The sequence below is a fragment of the Muntiacus reevesi genome, chromosome 6, assembly GCF_963930625.1.
Source record: "Muntiacus reevesi chromosome 6, mMunRee1.1, whole genome shotgun sequence".
NCBI lineage: Eukaryota > Metazoa > Chordata > Mammalia > Artiodactyla > Cervidae > Muntiacus > Muntiacus reevesi.
The window spans coordinates 95,774,321-95,795,965 of NC_089254.1; the positions used below are offsets into that span (position 1 = coordinate 95,774,321).

At 41.5% G+C, this 21,645-nt stretch overlaps 1 protein-coding gene across 2 annotated transcripts in view; it reads right to left on the bottom strand.

Moving 5' to 3' along the window:
- DGKI (diacylglycerol kinase iota) overlaps window positions 1–21,645 on the bottom strand; it is a 491,181-nt gene that overhangs the window by 70,879 nt on the left and 398,657 nt on the right. For both annotated transcript variants that reach the window (XM_065938788.1, XM_065938787.1), the window contains 3 exons: window positions 20,970–21,010; window positions 19,962–20,089; window positions 16,726–16,848 (listed from right to left, as the gene is read on the bottom strand). In XM_065938788.1, coding sequence (XP_065794860.1) covers window positions 16,726–16,848; window positions 19,962–20,089; window positions 20,970–21,010 — 292 coding nt within the window. The remainder of the gene's footprint in view (window positions 1–16,725; window positions 16,849–19,961; window positions 20,090–20,969; window positions 21,011–21,645) is intronic.

The following is a 21,645-nucleotide window of genomic DNA, read 5'->3' on the forward strand; positions in this document are numbered from 1 at the left end:
AGAAACACAAAGACAGTTGTGTAGATTGCCTTCCATCAGCAAGTTTCCCCTCAAGGCCTCTGATCTTTCAGCTGATGAGTCACAAGGCTTAAGGACACTGAAAAATGTGCCCAGTTTTCTACCAGCAACATAGTAATGATAAGAGAGCACAAGCGTGTCCTGGTTACGAAGGTGAAAGTCTTCAAGAAATATGCCACTGCCTGTGATGTTTTATTGTTTTTAATCATTAAAGCTAGAACTGAGATGATGGGCGTCATGACTAGTTCAGCCTTTATGATGTGGTAATATTCTTTGCCGTACATTTTCGATACATGCATTTTCTTGGCAGCTTCTATGAAATCTGAGATGCTCTAAATCTATAAGCTCTTCCAAACATGATATCTTTTTTCATTTGAGTAATATTGTCCTGTCTCTACTTTTTTAAAAGGCCTCTAAAAATATTGGTGTTTTTTTTTTTTTTCATCTCATGGCTTTATCTTGATAGCACCCATGGCTTTCTTTCTTGGCCCTTCCTTGGAACATCTGTATCATTTCCCCACCTGGAATGGGGTAGATCAATAGACTATCCATTTTGCAGAATCCTTCCTAAAGATAGATCAGATGAATATTGGGGTGCCACCTATCTTGGTCTACTATTTTTTAGAGAGGATCACCCACAAATGAACGTCAATCTTTCTTTCCCAGTGTATCCAAAACATAAGACTTTCTACTTAAGAGTTTTTAAACCATCACCTGGCTCGGAGTTGGCAACAAACCAGGTCACCACACAGAGATGAGTTTGGAATGAAAATATAGCACAGGTGTAAACGGCACGTCAAAGAAAGTGAAAGTGTTGATTACTCAATCATGTTCAACTCTTTGCAACCACATGGACTCTAGCCCGCCAGGCTCCTCTGTTCCATGGAATTCTCCAGGCAAGAATACTGGAATGGGTTACCATTTCCTTCTCCAGGGGATCTTCCCGAACCAGATGTCCTGCATTGAAGGTAGACTTTTTACATCTGAGCCACCAGACACAAAAACAAAGATTAGTATTCTGAAAATACTTAGCCATGGGGTATTCCTATAAGACTGTGGATAGGGGAGGGGAGCTCTGAGATATTTCCTATCTACTCACAGGCCTGGCTGGATGACCCGAGGCCCCTTCATTTCCTGGTTGTCTTTATGAAATTAGAATAGAAAACACAGGAAGAAACACAGTAGGCTGGCCCAGAAGCCCCGCTACCTCTAGAATCCTCCTGGTGCACTACAAATAAACTACCCTCAGGTGTGAAGTCTCATGAACAAGGAAGACCATGTCTGCGCATTGAGAGCAACTCTCGATGTGTGTTTCACCAATTTTACTTTTCATGTCTAACTTTTCTCTTAACACTGCAGCTTTTGGGATGAGGCCCACAGCAAAAACACTACTTTCTATAAGCGGAGGGTGGATCATCCATCCTATCTCCTAGGAAGAGAAAGAGAAGCATCTGGTTTCTTCTAGTTTTCTGTCAACTCTATTCCTTCCCTCTGTCCTTTGTCATTCTACATTCATTCCTCCTGCCCTCTCCTGACCATGGCCCTGAAAGTTCCCTGGACTTCCCCACTTTTCTCACACTTTGGTGAAACCCAGCATCTGTGCATGTAGCCTCCCATCATGTGCTGGTGCACTTATTCCTATTGAAGAACATCAAGAACATTCAGGCCTGATTTGCAGAGATGTGGATGGACCCAGAGACTCTCATACAGAGAGAAACAAGTCAGAAAGAGGAAAATAAATTGCCAACATCTGCTGGATCATTGAAAAAACAAGAGAATTCCAGAACAACATCTATTTCTGCTTTATTGATTATGCCAAAGCCTTTTTGACTGTGTAGGTGGAAAATTCTTCAAGAGATGGGAATACCAGTTCACTTTACCTGCCTCCTGAGAAACCTGTATGCAGGTCAGGAAGCAACAGTTAGAACCGGACATGGAACAATGAACTGGTTCCAAATTGGGAAAGGAGTATGTCAAGGCTGTATATTGTCACCCTGCTTATTTAACTTATATGCAGAGTACATCATGAGAAATGCTGGGCTGGAGGAAGCACAAGCTGGAATCAAGATTGCAGGGGAAATATCAATAACCTCAGATATGCAGATGACACCACCCTTATGGCAGAAAGCGAAGAAGAACTAAAGAGTCTCTTGATGAAAGTGAAAGAGGAGAGTGAAAAAGTTGGCTTAAAACTCAACATTAAAAAACTAAGATCATGGCATCTGGTCCCATCACTTCATGAAAAATAGATGGGGAAATAGTGGAAATAGTGACAGACTTTATTTTCTTGGGCTCCAAAATCACTGCAGATGGTGACTGCAGCCATGAAATTAAAAGACGCTTGCTCCCTGGAAGAAAAGCTATGACCAACCTAGATAGCATATTAAAAAGCAGAGACATTATTTTGCAGACAAAGGTCCATCTAGTCAAAGCTATGGTTTTTTCCAGTGGTCATGTGTGGATGTGAGAGTTGGACTATAAAGAAAACTGAGTGCCGAAGAACTGATGTTTTTGAACTGTGGTGTTGGAGAAGACTCTTGAGAGTCCCTTGGACTGCAAGGAGATCAAACCAATGAATCCTCAAGGAAATCAGTCCTGAATATTCACTGGAAGGACTGACGCTGAAGCTGAAACTCCAATCCTCTGCCCACCTGATGTGAAGAACTGACTCATTTGAAAAGACCCTTTTGCTGGGAAATATTGAAGGCAGGAGGAGAAGGGGATGTCAGAGGACGAGATGGTTGGATGGCATCACCGACTCGATAGGCATAAGTGTGAGCAAGCTCCAGGAGTTGGTGATGGACAGGGAAGCCTGGTGTGCTGCAGTCCATGGGGTCACAAAGAGTGAGACACAACTGAGCAACTGAACTTAACTGAACCTATATAAGTGGAATCTAGAAAAATGGTACAGATGAACTTATTTGCAAAGCATATCTAGAGACATGGACATAGAGAATAAACATACGGACATCAAGGAGGGAAGAAGGGAGTGGGATAGATTAGGACTGACATATGTACACTAGTGTGTATAAAATAGATCATGAGAACTGACTGTATAGCACAGGAAACCCTACTCAGGGTTCTGTGGTGACCTAAATGGGAAGGAAATCCAAGGAAGAGGAGATATATGTACACTGTGGCTGATTTACCTTGCTATACAGCAGAAACTAACACAACATTGTAAAGCATTGTAAAGTATTCCAATTTAAAAAAAAAGACAACATTCAGGCCTGGGCAAAGTTCCCCAGGCTGGACTCTTGTCTCCTGCCTGGACCATTATTGCTAGCTGTCTGTTAACAAACTCTTGAGAAATGGCCCGAGTGGAAACTGATTTCCCAGCTGGACATCCCTTCCAGGCACCTTTCAAGGGTCTACACACCACTGCTGCAGAAACACCATCTTTATTTTTGTCCTGTTTAATGTTAAAGTCATGAGGCTACAGAAATTGAATTTATTTCCTGCAACTGTGGATGAACAAAGAACACTCAATTTAAATCAAGCCAGCCAAGGGATGATTTAATATGGTCTCAAAGCATGACTGTAGGTAATCATTTCCCTTGAGCTTCCCTTGAGGATGTGCATTGCCTAAGGACTGCTATGCCCAGCCCATGACATCATCTTGAGGGCTTGAGGGAGCAACAGTGAGATCATGGATCTAGGTGACATCTTCACCACCATCACTCCAGCCCCCAAGCATCTCCAACAAGGTATATAGAACCAGAAATCCCTTAGCACTGAGAATCTCCTTCAACTGTACAAGCCTTTCTTTGTTTTCTTTTCCTCCCTGCTAATTATGAAAATTGCTATTAAGACAATGAACAAAGCACATACAGTAAGGGAGCAGGCACGAATGAGAGAGAGAGAGATGAAAGTTACAACAGCCACACAGAGTGGCATTGAAATGGGAGAAAGACGAACACATTCTCTATTCAAGTGGCCACAAACCCATTCAGGGACTGCCAAACGGCCTCAAAGGTAACATTCACCACCAGCAGAGGGGAGGGTGCGGAAAGAGGAAGGAGAGAGATGGGCATTTGTGTGGAGGTAGGGAAATAAGTCCCAGGACTCAAATAATAAGGCTGTTTGGTGAGTCCTTCTCCTTTGATGTAAATTTCTTCTAATTCTGTTCAGGCTCGTAGTTTCCTCCTATTCAAATATATACCCGATGGTCCCCACGTGAGCTGTACTTGAAATATCCTCTGCATTTTTAAATAAGTTCCTGTGTTTAGTTTTATTTGGTGTCTTGAAAACACCCCTGTTTTACCACTTGCTTGTATAATTCAGTTTCTCCTATGCAACCTCCTTAATCAGTCTGCAGAGTGAGGAAGCCCTTAAATGCTCTCCGAGCTTGACACTGTACTGCCACCTACTGTTTATGACTAAGAACTGCAACAAAGGGAAGGGAAGGTGTTGGAAATGCAAGGACAAATGGGCGAAAGGGGGAAGTGGATACAAGAAAAGACAGATTTTAAAAAATGATGTGAAGAATCCAATACTGTCCAAGTTCCTTCAACATGAAAACTGGACCATCACACTTTTTTTTTATGTAAAATCTTAACACTCCAGGGAAATACTTTAACATTTTGAAGATAATGTAAAAAATAACAAAAAAACCCTCTGCATCAGACATTGTACAATCACACAGAAAAAAAGATGTGATGGTTCATATTACAAGTCAGTCTCTGCAATATAGTTTCCTGTCTAGTTTCTAAAAAGAGATTAAAGGAATAGAAAAGGCATGCTATTCTAAAATCGGATCAAGGGAAGTATACCTGCAGAGAGCTGTCTAGAGCATTAGCAAGAGTTGCCTTTTAGAAAGAGTTGCCAGCTTTAGCCTAATGACTCTGGGAACCCTGGCCAACAACTCCTGTTGAGATACAATCCATCTGGAGTTTTCTGAATGTGGACTTGTTTCTTTTTAAGCATAAATTGAAACATGAAGCTCTCAATTGTGAGGGCAAAATCACCTGAGTACTATATTCAGTATTAACACAAGCCAATGTGCTCAATTGCTGCAGTCGTGTCTGACTCTTTGAGACCCTAGAGACTGTAGTCCACCAAGCTCCTCTCTCCATGGGATTTCCCAGGCAAGAATACTGGAGTGGGTTGCCATGCCCAATTCCAGGAAATCTTCCTGACTCAGGGATCAAACCCACTGAGCCACCTGGGAAGCCCATTAAAATAAGAAACTTATACGAAAGACTATCTCACATACCACAACATTCAGGATAGATAATATTTATCTTGTGGGGCCAAGATGATTGAGCAAGGCTGAGCCACAGCTAATTATTTTTATGAAATGCCATAAGGACTTCTGAATCCAGCATGAGAAAATGGAAGAAAAAAATAGTAGAGTTGGGAGTGGCTTTGGGGCCTCTCCTGAAGAAAAATGTCATATACTCTGGAAGTTTTCCTGTCAACATCTCCTCCCATCTCACTCAGGTCTCAGAAGAGGAAATTCACGTTCCAGACACTGGCATGGGAAACAAAATCCAAAAAAAAAAAACAAAAAAAAAAAACCCTCTCTTCCCCACTCTTCTTTGTCCAAAGACAGGGCAGTTTCTAGGTAACATTTACATTATAAGCAATCCAAAATAGGAAAGGAACTCTAGGAGAAAATGAGAAATAGATATAGATAAATCATGGTACATTCTTCCACTGCTAGCACAGCCACTGAAAACAAACAAATTCCCATTCCTATACTGCCATAAAAACACTCCAGTGCAGAAGGAGATGGAGTTGTTTCCCTAGTTTTAGAACGGTGCTTAAGTGATTTTGTCCCCAAAGGCTCTTGTCACCTTCTGACTTGCTTTCTTTAATGCCCTATGGCACTCTGTGTTGTTGGAAGGAAAGAGAAATCCCCTGATTTGATTTTAAAGAAGACTCAATAATTTCCTGAGATGCCCTTCCCACTGATCTCTGCCTCTCAGCAAACTCAGGGAAAGTGCTTTCCCGCACAAATTGCTCTCATGTTTCCCGATGCTCTGGCTCTGCCTCGTCTCTTTCAGTTGGAAATCCGAGAATCCTCTTCCACCCATAACATGTTGGTAGTTTATGGCTCCCCGCATGCCAGGTTTCTCCCTTCTGTCCAAAGAATATTCACAGCCTCTTCAAGAACTAAACTTCACTACCAACATAAATGAGACATATGACATGGGCTTCCCAGGTGGCGCTAGTGGTAAGGAATCCACTTGCTAATGCAGGAGACACGAGAGAAGTGGGTTCAATCCCCAGACAGGGAAAGATCCCCTGGAAGAGGAAATGGCACCACGCTCCAGTACTCTTGCCTGGAGTTCCTTGGGCAGAGGAGCCTGGTGGGCTACAGTCCACAGTGGCACAAAGAGTCGGACATGACTGAGTGACAGCGCATACGGGCATGGCATGGAGACAGGCAAGGCTTCTAGGAACAATTCTTTCTCCCGGCTCCACCCTTTCGCTGTGTTTGTTAACAGCACCTACCATGGCCAGGGTCCACCAGTCACCTTTTACTGTCTAGCTTATAAACCAGCAACAGCTCTCTGAGTCAGGGATTCAGTGCATCTTTATTATTATAGTATGTTCATTTCCTGGATCCAGTTGAGGAGCAATCAGAGAAAGAACAGAGCAAAATTTCTTACTAATTATTTTGCACACATAAAAGGACAGAGTATTATTATGTGCTTGGCGAGAGAGGATAATGACTGGAGGTAAGTTAGGAGAAAAAGAAGAAGAAAGGAAGATGCATGTCAGCTAAACAGCACTTTTTCCAGCTTGAGTGATTAGCCAGGGAGAGCAAGATTTAGAGCCATCAAAGGGAAGTAGGGATGGGACCCAACTATCTTCGTGAAGCAGACACAAGGGATGGTCTCTATCCTGACAGCACTGATCTCATCTCTGAGATAGATTCCAGCAAAACCTGCCTCCCACTAAGAGGATTAATTTTCTCTCTCTTATCTGATTTTGATGCTTGAAGGATATTTCCACAACCAAAATCGCTGCCCAATAGTCTGTCTTCCTGTTGAGAACCTGGAGCTTTGACAACAAGCACAATTATCCTTTTCGTTAGAGTCAGGCCATCACCTAATGTTCCAAGAAGAAACTGGGTAAAGTAAATAGCTGAAGGCAAGACAGGCCTGCAACTATTACTCCTATGTTCAGACCAGAACTTCTGAGTTTTGGGAAAAGGTGAAGTTTGGGGTCTATCTTCTTGATAGGGTGGTTCAGAATTCTACACTACACTAAAAAGACCAAATTTTTAAAGTATTATTAAGTGTTTAGGATATCCCTAAATAATTTGCCAGTTGTACAAACTTCCTTAAGGACACTTCAGGTAGAGTGATGTGAAACTGTCATGGAATATTCAATTATTTGACAGGCATTTCTGGTGATGAGGGCTTCTCTGGTGGCTCAGATAGTAAAGAATTTGCCTATAATGCAGGAAACCTGGGTTCAATCCCTGGGTCAGGAAGATCCCCTGGAGAAGGAAAAGGCAACCCACTCCAGTATTCTTGCCTGGAGAATCCCATGGACAGCGGAGCCTGGTGGGCTACAGTACACGGGGTCACAAAGAGTCTGACAGGACTGACAGACTAACACTTTCATTTTCTGGTGATATAATGATGAAAAGCAGATACTTACCTGACCACGGGCAAAAGATGAAGAAAATATGCATAGAGCCCTTTAAAAAGTCTCTTTTTTCCTTAGAGGCTTACATTTTCATTAAATCTTTAAATATTCATCTTTTTGACATAAAAATAGAAACGTGAAATCTAGAGGGAGAAGCAAATTCTTCTTCCTCTTGTCTCCAGAATACTCTATGCATATATCCATTATAACACTTGTCATAGGGAACTATGATAACTGGTTTGTTGAGTATTTCCTCTAAATATATAAATATATTTTTACCCTAGAATATAAGTTCTTTAAAGACAATAATTGATCCTTTAGCTTTACATCATCAATGCCTAAGTGTGTGTGTGTATGTGTGTGTGTATGTATGTGTGTGTGTATTTGTGTATGTGTGTATGTGTGTGTATATGTGTGTATGTGTGTGTATGTGTGTGTATGTGTGTATGTGTGTGTATGTGTATGTGTGTATGTGTGTGTGTATGTGTGTGTGTATGTGGGTATGTGTGTGTATATGTGTGTATGTGTGAATGTGTGTGTATGTGTGTTTGTGTGTGTGTGTATGTGTGTGTATGTGTATGTGTGTATATGTGTGTATGTGTGTGTCTATGTGTGTGTATGTATGTATGTATGTGTGTCTATGTGTATATGTGTGTGTATGTGTGTGTATGTGTATGTGTGTATATGTGTGTATGTGTGTGTGTGTATGTGTGTGTGTGTGTATGTGTGTGTGTGTCTGTGTGTGTGTATGTGTGTGTGTGTGTGTCTGTGTGTGTGTATGTGTGTGTATGTGTGTGTGTTTTTGTGTGTGTGTGTCTGTGTGTCTGTGTGTGTATGTGTGTGTATGTGTGTATGTGTGTGTATGTGTGTGTGTGTTTGTGTGTGTGTGTCTGTGTGTGTGTGTGTGTACACACACACACATATATAGCTCCTACCTAGAAGTTGCTGAATATATATTTTCTCAAAAAGTAAATGACTAACTGAATGGCTCAACCCATTTTTTAGATTCCAATCAATCCAATGGAATCCATTTAAATTCCAATTCCAAAAATCCAAATCATAAATCAGACTAGATACCTTATTTTTCAACTTTTGATAACACTGTCTCTTGATAGAGACAGAAAGGCTCTGCTGATCATAAAAATGCACCAGTCCTGCCTAGGTCGCAGAAACCTGAGCACGTGGATGCCGAGACTGGCTGGCTGCCTTTGGGTGGTTCCCTACACTGTCTCCCAGTGTCTTTTATTTTTACCTGTGTGACCTTCACCTTAGCTCTTCCAGGCTCAGGACTTGGGGACACTAAAAAAAGTGCATCTCCTTCAGTCAATTTGGGGGGGTGGTTTGCACAAACCAAAAAATAAAAGACCTAGAAAATACTACTTTAATTCATAAACTAAGTAATATCTTCCAGTCCCTTTACCTGTTTTCCCTTAACCTATTTAATTCAGCGGTAAGTCTGTCCTTTCTCAAAGATAACTTGGAAAGATCATATAACAGTTTCCACTCAGTGCCTATTTTTTCTTTAATCTCATAGATCCTAAAGTCAGGAAAAGTCTTCCTTAGGAATCAAACAGATTCTATCTGCTAAAATTTTAGTTAATTACTTCCTTATGAATCTTCTGTCAAAATATAATCTTGTTATGAATTGTTGTGGTACAATTAATGATGACAGCAAATGTGTTTCCAGAAACATGTTATTTTACTAGCACTTTCTTAGACACTGAAAACATTTTTCAAAGAGAAAAATATTTTCAAACATCTTTAAAGACAAATTCATTAAGGTCGTAGCAGTAACAATGTGAGTCAACTATTTCTCATCAATTTGTAAACCTTGGTTCATAAAAATTGTTTTTTACTGTGTTCATAGGATTTCAAGATCCTATATGTGTTGTATAGCCTTCTTTGGAATCGTTGTCTCCCCTAGAGGACCCGTGTAAGCAGACAAAACATACACACACACACACACACACACACACACACACACACGGAGTTATCTACATATATTATTACCTAAAGTTTCAAAGAAAAAAAAATGGGTAAAGGAAATAGCTGAAAACAAGAGAGGGATAAAGCTATTACAGACAGACAGACATATGTCTGTCAATCTATCTATGATTTCCAAATCCTGAGCCAACCAATCACAGACCATGTACTATGTTCACAATCCATAGTTGGTTGAATCTGAGATGCTGATCTGCAAATACAGAGAGCTGACTATGGGACTCAAGGATCCATTTGATTTTGGTCCTAAAACCAATTCCCTGCAGATAACAACAGATGACTCTATAAATCTTTCTTTAAAAATTGCAATGCATCTAAAATGGAATTTTAATATAAGTGTAGTCAGTTCCAGTAAGAACAGAAATCTAATTCATTCTGTGTGTTCATTCTGTTTGCACTCCCTGAAGTGGGATAGAGGTTGATGCATCTTAGAAGTGAAAGTTAAACCTCTGAGATGGAGCCTTGCTCCTCTCCCTGGGGGGAGAAGAGATAGGCTGGGTCAATAAGAGTTTAGAGGGGAAAGAGTCACCGGAGCAGGAGGAAGAATGAGTTGGGGAAGCACTGGAGTTGCATTTTTGTCTGCCTCTTATATTTTAATCTTCTTAGAATTTTGTCTGTTTTGAAAGAACCAATTTTTAGAATTTTCATTATTGGTTAATCATTTGTCTGTTTTGTTCTCCTTGTCACTGAGTTCTCTCTCTATTATTTCTCTTCCCCCTTGTTTCTTTGTCTGGGACTCTTTCTCCAGTTTATCAAATTGAATGCTTCATTTGTATGCAATCATTTTTCTCTTGATAAATGATTTATAGTCATAAATCATGCTTTGAATACCACTTCTACCATTTATTGCAAATTCTGACAAACAGTATTTTCGGTTCCAAGAATTTAAAATTTCCCTTTTCATTTCTTTACAGAGTGGGTTATTTAACATGGTGAACAAGATGTTAAAATTGAACTTTTACTATCTCCAAGTTGACTGGAACTTTAAAACTGAAAGCAACAGATGCCAATTGTGCCTTGAATGTTATGATAATTCTTCAGGTTCCTTCACATACTGCTTCTTAAAAGTTCCCAAAGAGAAAAGTAAATTGCGCAATATTGAGCAAAGCTGAATCTGCATGTCTACCCTGCAATAGACACACACTGCAGAACGTTCACTGTATTTTTAAACAGTAAAATATTTGAAATCAACATTTAAATGGAGGAATAAACCATGGCATATTTGTATAACCCAATATTCTATACCAAATAAAATAACTTAAAATCTACATATATCACATACTAAGCAAAACCCTAAGAGGCCTTCCTAGAATGGTCCCTCTTCCTCCATATCCTCTGCTGTAGCTCCTCTGAAGTAACTAGATAACAGTATCTTATAAATATTTCCAGAGATTTTCATATGCTAAAACTACCACCAAATGGATGAAATTAACTGCTTGATGATCATGAGGGTGTAATCTTTAGACTTTTTGGTGCCTAAGAATCGATCATCATAAACCAGAGAACTGTACACGAGCTCATCACATACCTTGTGGACGATCCCCTGCCCACCTTGCCTTTGGAAAATGCTCTGGTGAAACTTCTCCCGGAGTTTGGAGGGCACAAGCTACCCATTCTCCTTGCTTGGCCCTGCAATAAACTTGTCTCTGCTCCAAACTGATGTTTCAGTGTTTTTGGCCTCACTGTGCACTGGGCACACAAACTTGCATTCAGTAACATCAATACGAGTAATTTTAAAAATTCAATGTTGTATGAAGCGGGAAGCTCTGAAAGTGTATGCACTGTTCATTACTGGTAATGATAAAAAAGATAACACAAAACCAAAAAAATCCCATAAGACAAATATATTTTTATGATATGGTACTATGTTATGGAAAGAAAGACTTAATAACATAAAACAATAACATATTTCAGCATTGTTGGCACATTAGTATTTTTCATATAATGTTTGCATCTATTTAGACTGGAGCATATTTAATATATATTCAATAATGTTTAAATAAAAGTTTATCTCTAATTTTTGTTTCAGTCTGTTTTTTAAAGGAAAAAAAATTCTTTAAAATTAATTCTCAGCTATGTGTACTTGTGGATAAATTTGCAGCTGTACATATTTAATGAGCATACACAGCCTTCCGAGATTGTAGAATTTTTCACTTTACAAATGCTCAAAAAGATAGATACCAAAGTAAATCCCTTTTGGGCCTTGGGGCTCTGGGCACCCTGCCGTTGCTCTGGCCCTTCTGGAAGACAATGTGGTAAGGAGAAAAGCATGGAGTCAGAAGTCAAGAAGACCTCATTCGAACAGCAATCTCCACACTTGTTATCTTGAGTGACTTAAGCTGAATATTTTAAACTCTCTGAGCTTCCAGTTTACTCATCTGTTATGCAATGTGAAATTTAAAAGTTGCTGAAACAGTTAGGGATAATTTAACAAAGCACACAGGAAGTATCAATACTAGCTATTACTGACCTTATGATACATATGTACATAAATATATGTATTATTATGGGATAACTACAATTATACCTATTTGTATCAAAGATGACCTCTGAAGTAAATAAAGAGACGTTCTTCCTAAGAAATTAATGAACATACGTACACGTTTTCTGAATTAATAGACAATTTGGGTAAGGTAAAGTACTTCCCTGGTGGCTCAGACGGTAAAGCATCTGCCTGCAATGCGGGAGACCCGGGTTCGATTGCTGGGTGGGAAGATCCCGTGGTGAAGGAAATGTCAACCCAGTTCAGTACTCCTCCTTGGAAAATTCCACGGATGGAAGAGCCTGGCAGGCTATAGTCCATGGGGTCACAGAGTCGGACATGACTGAGTGAGTTCACTCTCTCTCTCTCTCAAAGTACTTAAAAGATTTAAAACAACCATTTATAACCATTTTATTTTGTCATACATTCTGTGAGTCAGAGATTCAAACAGAGCCCAGTGAGGACAACTTGTCTCTGTTATACAGTATCTGGAGATTCATCTGGAAAGACTCAAAGCTACAGGTTCCAAAGCTATTTTGTTTTCTAATTCACTTGAGAGAAGGAAAAAAAAAGGTAGAAGAGTCAGCTGCTCTAGTGCACTTAAGACCTCAGCGTGCGGGCTAAGTTGCTTCAGTTGTGCTCAACTTTGCGACCCTGTGGACTGTAGCCCTCCAGGCTCCTCGTCCATGGGATTCTCGAGGCAAGAAGACTGGAGTGGGTCGGTGGGAATGCAAACTAGTACAGCCACTATGGAGAACAGTGTGGAGATTTCTTAAAAAACTGGAAATTGAACTGCCATATGACCCAGCAATCCCACTTCTGCACATACACACCAAGGAAACCAGATCTGAAAGAGGCACGTGCACCCCAATGTTCTTCGCAGCACTGTTTATAATAGCCAGGACATGGAACCAACCTAGATGCCCATCAGCAGAAGAATGGATAAGGAAGCTGTGGTACATATACACCATGGAATATTACTCAGCCATTAAAAAGAATTCATTTGAATCAGTTCTAATGAGATGGATGAAACTGGAGCCCATTATACAGAGTGAAGTAAGCCAGAAAGATAAAGAACATTACAGCATACTAACACATATATATGGAATTTAGAAAGATGGTAATGATAACCCTATATGCAAAACAGAAAAAGAGACACAGAAGTACAGAACAGACTTTTGAACTCTGTGGGAGAAGGCGAGGGTGGGATGTTTCGAGAGAACAGCATCGAAACATGTATATTATCTATGGTGAAACAGATCACCAGCCCAGGTTGGATGCATGAGACAAGTGCTGGGGCCTGCACTGGGAAGACCCAGAGGGATCGGGTAGAGAGGGAGGGAGGAGGGGGGATCCGGATGGGGAATACATGTAACTCCATGGCTGATTCATGTCAAGGTATGACAAAAATCACTACAATATTGTAAAGTAATTAGCCTCCAACTAATAAAAATAAATGAAAAAAAAAAATACTGGAGTGGGCTGCCATTTCCATCTCCAGCCGATCTTCCCAACCCAGGGATTGAACCACGTCTCATGTCTCCTGCATTGGCAGGCAGGTTCTTTATCACTAGTGCCACCTGGGAAGCCCATTTAAGAATTAAGTTGTATAAATATCCAGGAAAACTAGTAGCTGCCAACTGAAGATCAATAAAATAATGAAAAGAAATCCCTAAAAGGATAGTAAATCCAAATAAAAAAGAGTTGCTTTTAAGGACTTGGCTCTTACATAATGTGGTACATTTACTTGTGATTCTTTGAAAGAATATTTACTGTCTTAGAAATAATCTCACATATCCTGATATACATTTACACACTAACATGCTATACACAGAAAAACAGGGTAGAGGAAACTAGATTGAGATCATGCTCCACTTTTTGGAAACAGCCTGTATATAAGAATAACCAAAACACACATCTGGTTTGTCTAGACTTAATTTCTATTCTATGACTAATTAAAACTAATTTTCAAATAAATCTGCTTGAAGCTAGATGGCCACTTTTTTAGCTGTCAGTGGGTGGCTGACTCAGTCTGGTTCACAAACCTTAATTCCATACACAAAAGAAATGAAAAAACACCCTGAATTGTAAGCAATCAAAATGCTATCAGAAACTAACAACATGGTTTAATTAAAAAGGAAAATTCATAGGAATTCACTTTTTCCTTTCCATTCTTCACACAATGGAATAAGAGGTAGTACAGAGAAGCAATTAAAATGAAGTCACCTTTTGCCCTTGGGGTGTCTGAGTAGAACCTTTACCACCAAAATAATTAGCTTCTGATTTCTCATTTTTCTCCCCTTTGTCACACTGAAATTGCTTCCGGTCTTATAAACAATGCATTGTCCTGCCTCTTCAGTTAACCCTAGGCTTCTGAGAATCTCAATAACCTTATTATTTTATAAAAAAAGGTAAGACTGCATAGTTACAATGCCACTGTCCCCATTCGATTAGGACCTTGAATAGGACTGGAAATTAGCCTGATCTCCTGAATTACAATGAACTTTTGTGTAGTATCTGAGATGGTGTTGTTAGGGGAAACCACTGACCAAAACCACCCACCCTCGCCAGGGTACCACAGTCACTCTTTGCCTGAGTAATCTAACAACAGGAGGTCCTGGTAAGGAACATGGAATTAACAAGCCACCACCAACTGAAAGGTTAAAAGGAGAGAGAAGACACCAGACCATATGTCCTACCAACCTCCCAGAATCCTTCTCGCTGGAATCCATCTTGGCTGAATGATGTGCAAGCCACCAGGAAGGACTCTGAGTCAGAATGACTGACCAGAGGCAACCCCAGAACTAGTCCCCTCACCACAAAACCTGAGACAGAGCCACGTGGCAGAGCAGTCCTCCTGGGTTCCCTTAGCCTGCTGCTCTCTGCCTGCACGCCCCTTCCCAATAGTTTCTTGCTTTGTCAACATGTATGAGTCTTTGGACAAATTATTTCCAAGTGTTAGGCAAGAGCCAACTCTTGGTCACTGAAAGGAGTTCCCCTCCCTGCAATAGGGTGTCTGGCCTGGAGTCAAATCAGTTCAGTTCAGTTGCTCAGTCGTGTCCAACTCTTTGCGACCCCATGGACTGCAGCACTCCAGGCCTCCCTGCTGCTGCTGCTAAGATGCGTCAGTTGTGTCCAACTCTGTGCGACCCCACAGATGGCAGCCCACCAGGCTCCCCCATCCCTGGGATTCTCCAGGCAAGAACACTGGAGTGGGGTGCCATTTCCTTCTCCAATGCATGAAAGTGAAAAGTGAAAGTGAATTCGCTCAGTCATGTCCAACTCTTAGCAACCCCATGGACTGCAGCCCACCAGGCTCCTCCGTTCATGGGATTTTCCAGGCAAGAGTACTGGAGTGGGGTGCCATTGCCTTTTCCACCAGGCCTCCCTGTCCATCACCAACTTTCGGAGTTTACTGAAACTCATGTCCATTGAGTCGGTGATGCCATCCAGCCATCTCATCCTCTGTCGTTCCCTTCTCCTCCTGCCTTCAATCTTCCCCAGCATCAGAGTCTTTTTGAATGTCAGTTCTTCATGTCTGGTGACCAAAATATTGGAGTTTCAGCTTCAGCGTCAGTCCTTCCAAGTCTTTTCCAACACCACAGTTCAAAAGCATCAATTCTTTGGTGCTCAGCTTTCCTTATAGTCCAGCTCTCACATCCACACGTGACTACTGGAAAAACCATAGCTTTGACTAGATGGACTTTTTCTGGCAAAGTAATGTCTCTGCTTTTTAATATGCTGTTTAGGTTGGTCATAACTTTTCTTCCAAGGAGCAAGCGTCTTTTAATTTTGTGGCTGCAGTCACCATCTGCAGTGATTTGGGAGCCTAAAATAATAAAGTCTGTCACTGTTTCCCCATCTATTTGCCATGAAGTGATGGGACCAGTTGCCACGATCTTAGCATAAATAAATGGTGCAAATGATTCTGTTTGTGACCACAAGGTGCACCCTGAACCTGTCCTGCAAAGAGTGGTGACAGGAGGGAGGACGCACAGGGCATGAGCATACCAACACTGTTGCAAAGCCCAACTCCCATCCCTCAGATGAAAACACACCCACTCTTCTGACCTATAAACAAACGCTTCACCAATCACCCAGAGAGACTAAAACACGGCACACGAGCACTGCAGGCGAGCCACCGAAACCGCCTGGTCATATCACACAGCACAGCCAGAGGCTCGGAACTGGAGATTCATGAAGCTGACCCCTAGCAGTCCATCACAGTGTTCACACAAATAAAGCACTCTACATCATTTCTAGACTATTCACATTACACCCAGGCATGTCCTCACAATACAGCAAACACAGGGGCATCTAGTAAACCCCGGAATAGCTTCCAGGGAAGTGAGCGCTACTGAGGTTCAGAGTAGTGACAGGTCCATGTGCAAGGTCTCACTGAGGCTCAGGAGCATGAGAGATGGAAAGTGAGGCTCCATCGGAGCCTGATGTGGGTAGAAGGGTGCATGGTGAAGAAAATGTCAAACCACAGGGTGATACAATCAGGAGAGAGCTAGAGCACCACTGAGAAGAGGATCCTGCCCTTCGGTGAGTGTCCCCGTGGAATCCCCTCCCAGCAAGCCCAATGACACACAGGACAAGAGAGAGAATGTGCTTACTGTAGCACTCGGGAGTGGCTGAAATCTTTCAGATCTGAGTCTTCATAATGCGGGCTTATCATCCCCAGCCCGCTGTCACTCAGCATGCGTTTCCGGAGAGCAGGATTCCACCAGTCTGTCATTCTGGGAGAAAGAAAGATACCAGACACTAAAAGTCAGCCATGGGACTTAGTCTGCCCTTTCTCAGGATGAGTTCTGTCTTCAAACGAGAGGAGAGGAATTAATCTTTATGGGGTATTTATAGGCATTTCACGTTTACTTGGGCTTCCCAGCTGGCATTTAGTGGTAAAGAATCTACCTGCAAGCAGGTGACACAGATTCAATCCCTAGGTTGGGAACATCCCCTGGAGAAGGAAATGGCAACCCACTCTAGTATTCTTGCCTGGAGAATCCCAAGGACAGAGGAGCCTTGCGGGCTACAGTCCATGGGGTCACAAAGAATCAGACATGACTGAAGCCACTTGGCACATTTTTCTGTTCGTTTAATTTTTTAACTGTCAGGCTCTCTTTGGACGCTACTGCCCTCTTTATAGATGAGAAACTGAATTTTGAGATCAAGTAATTTTAAATATGACACAGATAAGAAGTAATGGCAGGGGACTTTCCTGGTGGTCCAGCGGTTAAAACTTCACTTTCCAATGCAGAGGGTGCAGGTTCAGTCCCTGGTTGGGGAGCTAAGATCCCACATGCCTTGCAGTCAAGGAAAACAAAACATTAAAAAAAACCCCAAAACAGAAGTCATATTGTAACAAATTCAATGAAGACTTTATAACAAATGACCCATGTGAAAAAAAGTAATGGCAACTGATGTCTTACAGAAACGTAGGTTAAAAAATAAAGCCCATTCTCTTTCATCGTATCCCTTTTCCTAGTTTATTTCCAGAGGGGGCAACAAAAGAGAAATGAGAAAGAAACCGATTCAAGTTCTTGTGGATCTGCAGGTTACTTTATCTCTGGAACCAGAGCTGATAGCGAATGACTGGAAGGACAAAGCCCAGGGAGAGGTTGGCCGAATAGGCTCAGACTTCATCAGACTGAACACTACAAACCAGACCACGTTGAGGGGAGAACACCTAGACTCCAGTAGAACCACAACTGATAGGCGTGACATCACCCATGGCCTTCCCCACTACCTTCCAGGACTCCCAGGTTACATCAGGCCATCCTTTGCGCCAGTTGGCTGTCCCTTCATGACACAACAGCTCTGGTATTACTAGCTCTGGTTCCTAAACACAGCCATCTATCTGTTCCAGCCACCATTTCTATCTTTTCCTGGCTTCCCAGAGACTGGGTATGTACCCCTGCTATCAGCTGGCCTGGTAGAGTGGGAGATACCCAGAAATAGCAGCCATGGTCAAATTAAATGAACAGGAGTGAACAGGCATGAGGGTTTTACCTCAAATGCACATGCCTATTAACACTGTACAAGGATGTGTACACACATGCATGTGCCATTTGAGTCCATGTGTGTCCACTTCCTGGGGAAATCCTTATTTTGACTATTTACCTTTTGTGTACCAGTAAACCTCTAAAGGAAACCATTAAACTTCACAAGGGCAAAGGTTTGTGTGTTTTCACTGTGCACTGTTGTTTCAGAGGTGCTTATACTAGTACCTGCCACACAGAAAACTCTAAAGAAATATTTTTGAATTTTTAAAATAATCTAGAAATATTAATATGTTGGTGGTTCAATACGGTGGTTAAAACATGCATGGGCTCCAGCCTCAGAAAACCTAGGAATAAATCTCAATTTTTTTCCCTTTACTTTCTGCACAATAGAAGGCAAGTTACAAAAACTCTCTAAACCTCATTTTGCTTACATGGATTTAAGATAATAATAGTACCAAATTTGCAGGGTCATTGTGAAATGATGATGATTCCGACAATATAATATTTAATGAGTGTCTACCAAGTGCCACTGCTGCTGCTAAGTCACTTCAGCCGTGTCCGACTCTGTGCGACCCCATAGACGGCAGCCCACCAGGCTCCCCTGTCCCTGGGATTCTCCAGGCAAGAACACTGGAGTGGGTTGCCATTTCCTTCTCCAATGCATGGAAGCGAAAAGTGAAAGTGAAGTCGCTCAGTCGTGTCCAACTCCTAGCAACCCCATGAACTGCAGCCTACCAGGCTCCTCTGTCTATGGGATTTGCCAGGCAAGAGTACTGGAGTGGGGTGCCATTGCCTTCTCCCACCAAGTGCCACAGACAGCCTTAAGTTTACATGTATCAATCCATTTGTTTATTTTTAAAAATAACTTATCTATTTGACTCTTTGTGTCTTGGTTGCAGTGCACAGGCTTAGTTGCTCTGTGGCATGTGGCTCTTCGTTCCTTGACCAGGGATTGAACGTATATCCTCTGCATTGCAAAGCAGATTCTTAACCACTGGGCCACCAGGGAAATCCCTCAATTCATTTAATTTTAAAAGAATTTTCTGAGTAGGTATTATCATTTCCATTTTACTGATGAGGAAATAAGCATAGAGCATATAATAGTAGGGATATAAAATAGGCATTTAGCATAGTATGTGGCTCTTACTAAGTTCTTGATATTTCATAGTTATTGTTATTGTTATATTATATATGTGTGTGTGTGTGTGTGTGTGTGTATCAGGATGCCTGGATACAGGAAAAAAAGGAGAAGGATTAGGAAGAGGAGGAGGAGAGGAGGAAGAGGAAGGAGGAGGAGGGGAAAAAAGTCAAACCACCTGTGTCATTTTTCAATGTGATAAGCTAGGCATTCCAGACGTACATGGGCTGTGTGCTGTGGGAAGTCACTTCACACTCTTTGCAACCCCATGGACTGTAGCCCACCAGGTTCCTCTGAGCACAGGATTCCCCAGGCAAGAATACTGAAGTGGGTTGCCATGCCCTCCTCCAGGGGGTCTTCCCAACCCAGGGATGGAACTCAGATCTCCTAAATCTTCTGCATGGGCAGATGGGTTCTTTACCACTAGTGTCTCCAGACATACATGCACAGACACAAATACTAGTGCCTTCTAGTTTGGTAGGAAGTTTTGGTGTGGTGGGTAAAGACGGCTCAGACATGATACAGATCTGAATGGGAAAGAGTGGGTCTACTCAGGCATTCATAGATCAACTTACAATGCAACCTCAGAGAACACAAGAAAACCTGTACATCAAAATAGTTCGATTTCATCAAATATACCAAACACAAGGCCAAACCAGACAGATGTCATCCTGCAACCAGTCTCACCACAAGAAATAAGCCCACTTACCCTGAGGCTTGCTCCACCACCAGGTCAGGCATTCCTGGGGGTGTCCCCGCCTGCTGTGACAACACCATATCTGGGTCCAGAATAAAAATCTCATCTTGAGAAATCTCCATCACAAAGTGCAAATGTTCCTGAGGAAGGAAAAGAAATCTGTCAGATGACTGATAGAATGCTCAAATCCATCATTTAAAGAATAAACAAAGCTATGTGGTCCTGAGGAATACTGAAATTTTATGACATAGCAAACAACCACAGTATATTATATTTTCAGAGGGCAGATCAGTAGGATTCCTCCCTGAAGGAACATGGTGGCAAGAGGCTGAGGAAGGGGAGAGTAGAATCCTTGGTTTGGGACTCTTTAACCAGGATCCTGTCAGGTATAACCAGAGATGGTCTTGCCTCTTTTTACCAAATACTATCCAAGTATTAACACCCTACATGCAACCTGGTCCAGCATGTGCATACACAGACCTGGACTTATACCCTCAGGATCTGCTCAAAGCTAAGTGGCATGGCTAATAACTGGCTTTATCAATGGATTCCATTCTGTACCTTCTTTTACATGAGAAAGTGGACAGTAGGACCACTTGCCATCATCGGGCATAAACATTTTGTTTTCTCACCACCAAACTCTGCAAAGTGGTGAGTAGAAGCTAAGTAGCCTGGATATACATTTGAGGTTGCAAATTTGCCAATCAGAAATAAAGTTAAAAAGGCATAAAATTTGGCAAGGAAGCAGTAAAAGAGCAGTGTGAATGAAAACTTGGAGTGCAGGCTGGTGACATCTACAAGCCTACTTATCTTCTGGACTCATTTTCAAGGTCAAACCATAGCACCTTGAGTTCACAAATCACAAACACGTGAGGGCAAGTAACAAGCTCATGGCTGAGACTATAAGTATCATTCCAGAACTGTACACATTTCAGTGTTTTTGTTGGGGGAAAAATGTGTAAGATTAGTCTAGTTACTTGGGAATTTTTCACTTTCACAAATAGGTTCAAGAAATCTTACCTGAGATCTGTCTATTCGATAAAAGCGATCAGCAGAAGTAGCTAGGGGGGAAAGAAAAGTATATGGCATTCAGAGAGTCCTGTGTTACGGCATCAAATTTACAAGCTTCTCTCGTACCATGATGCTCCAGTCTTGCTGGATGACTGGCCAGTCCCTAAATCTACTTAGAAAAATTCAGGATTTCGTGCCTCTGCGGCTGCTGCTCCACTGCTTAGAAAGCCCTTCCCCAGGACTTCCTGGAGGTTCAGTGGCTAACCTGAGCTTCCAATGCAGGGGACACGGGTTCAATCCCTGGTTGGGGAACCAGGATCCCACATGACCTGTGGCTCAACCGAAAAAAAAAAGGCCCTCCCCATTACACATGACTATCTAAATCATTTAACTCATAAGCTTGGATTAAAATTATACACACTACTATATGTAAAATATAGACAATCAACAACAACCTACTGTATAGCACAGGGAACTATACTTAATATCTTGCAATAACCTATGATGGAAAAGAATCTGAAAAAGAATATACATATATCTGAGATATATACATATATATGTGTATATATGTATATATGTATGTGTGTGTGTATATATATATATCTGAATCACCTGAAACTAATGTAAGATTGTGAATCAAATATATTTCAACAAAAATTTAAAGAAGAATCATGTCTTAAGAACC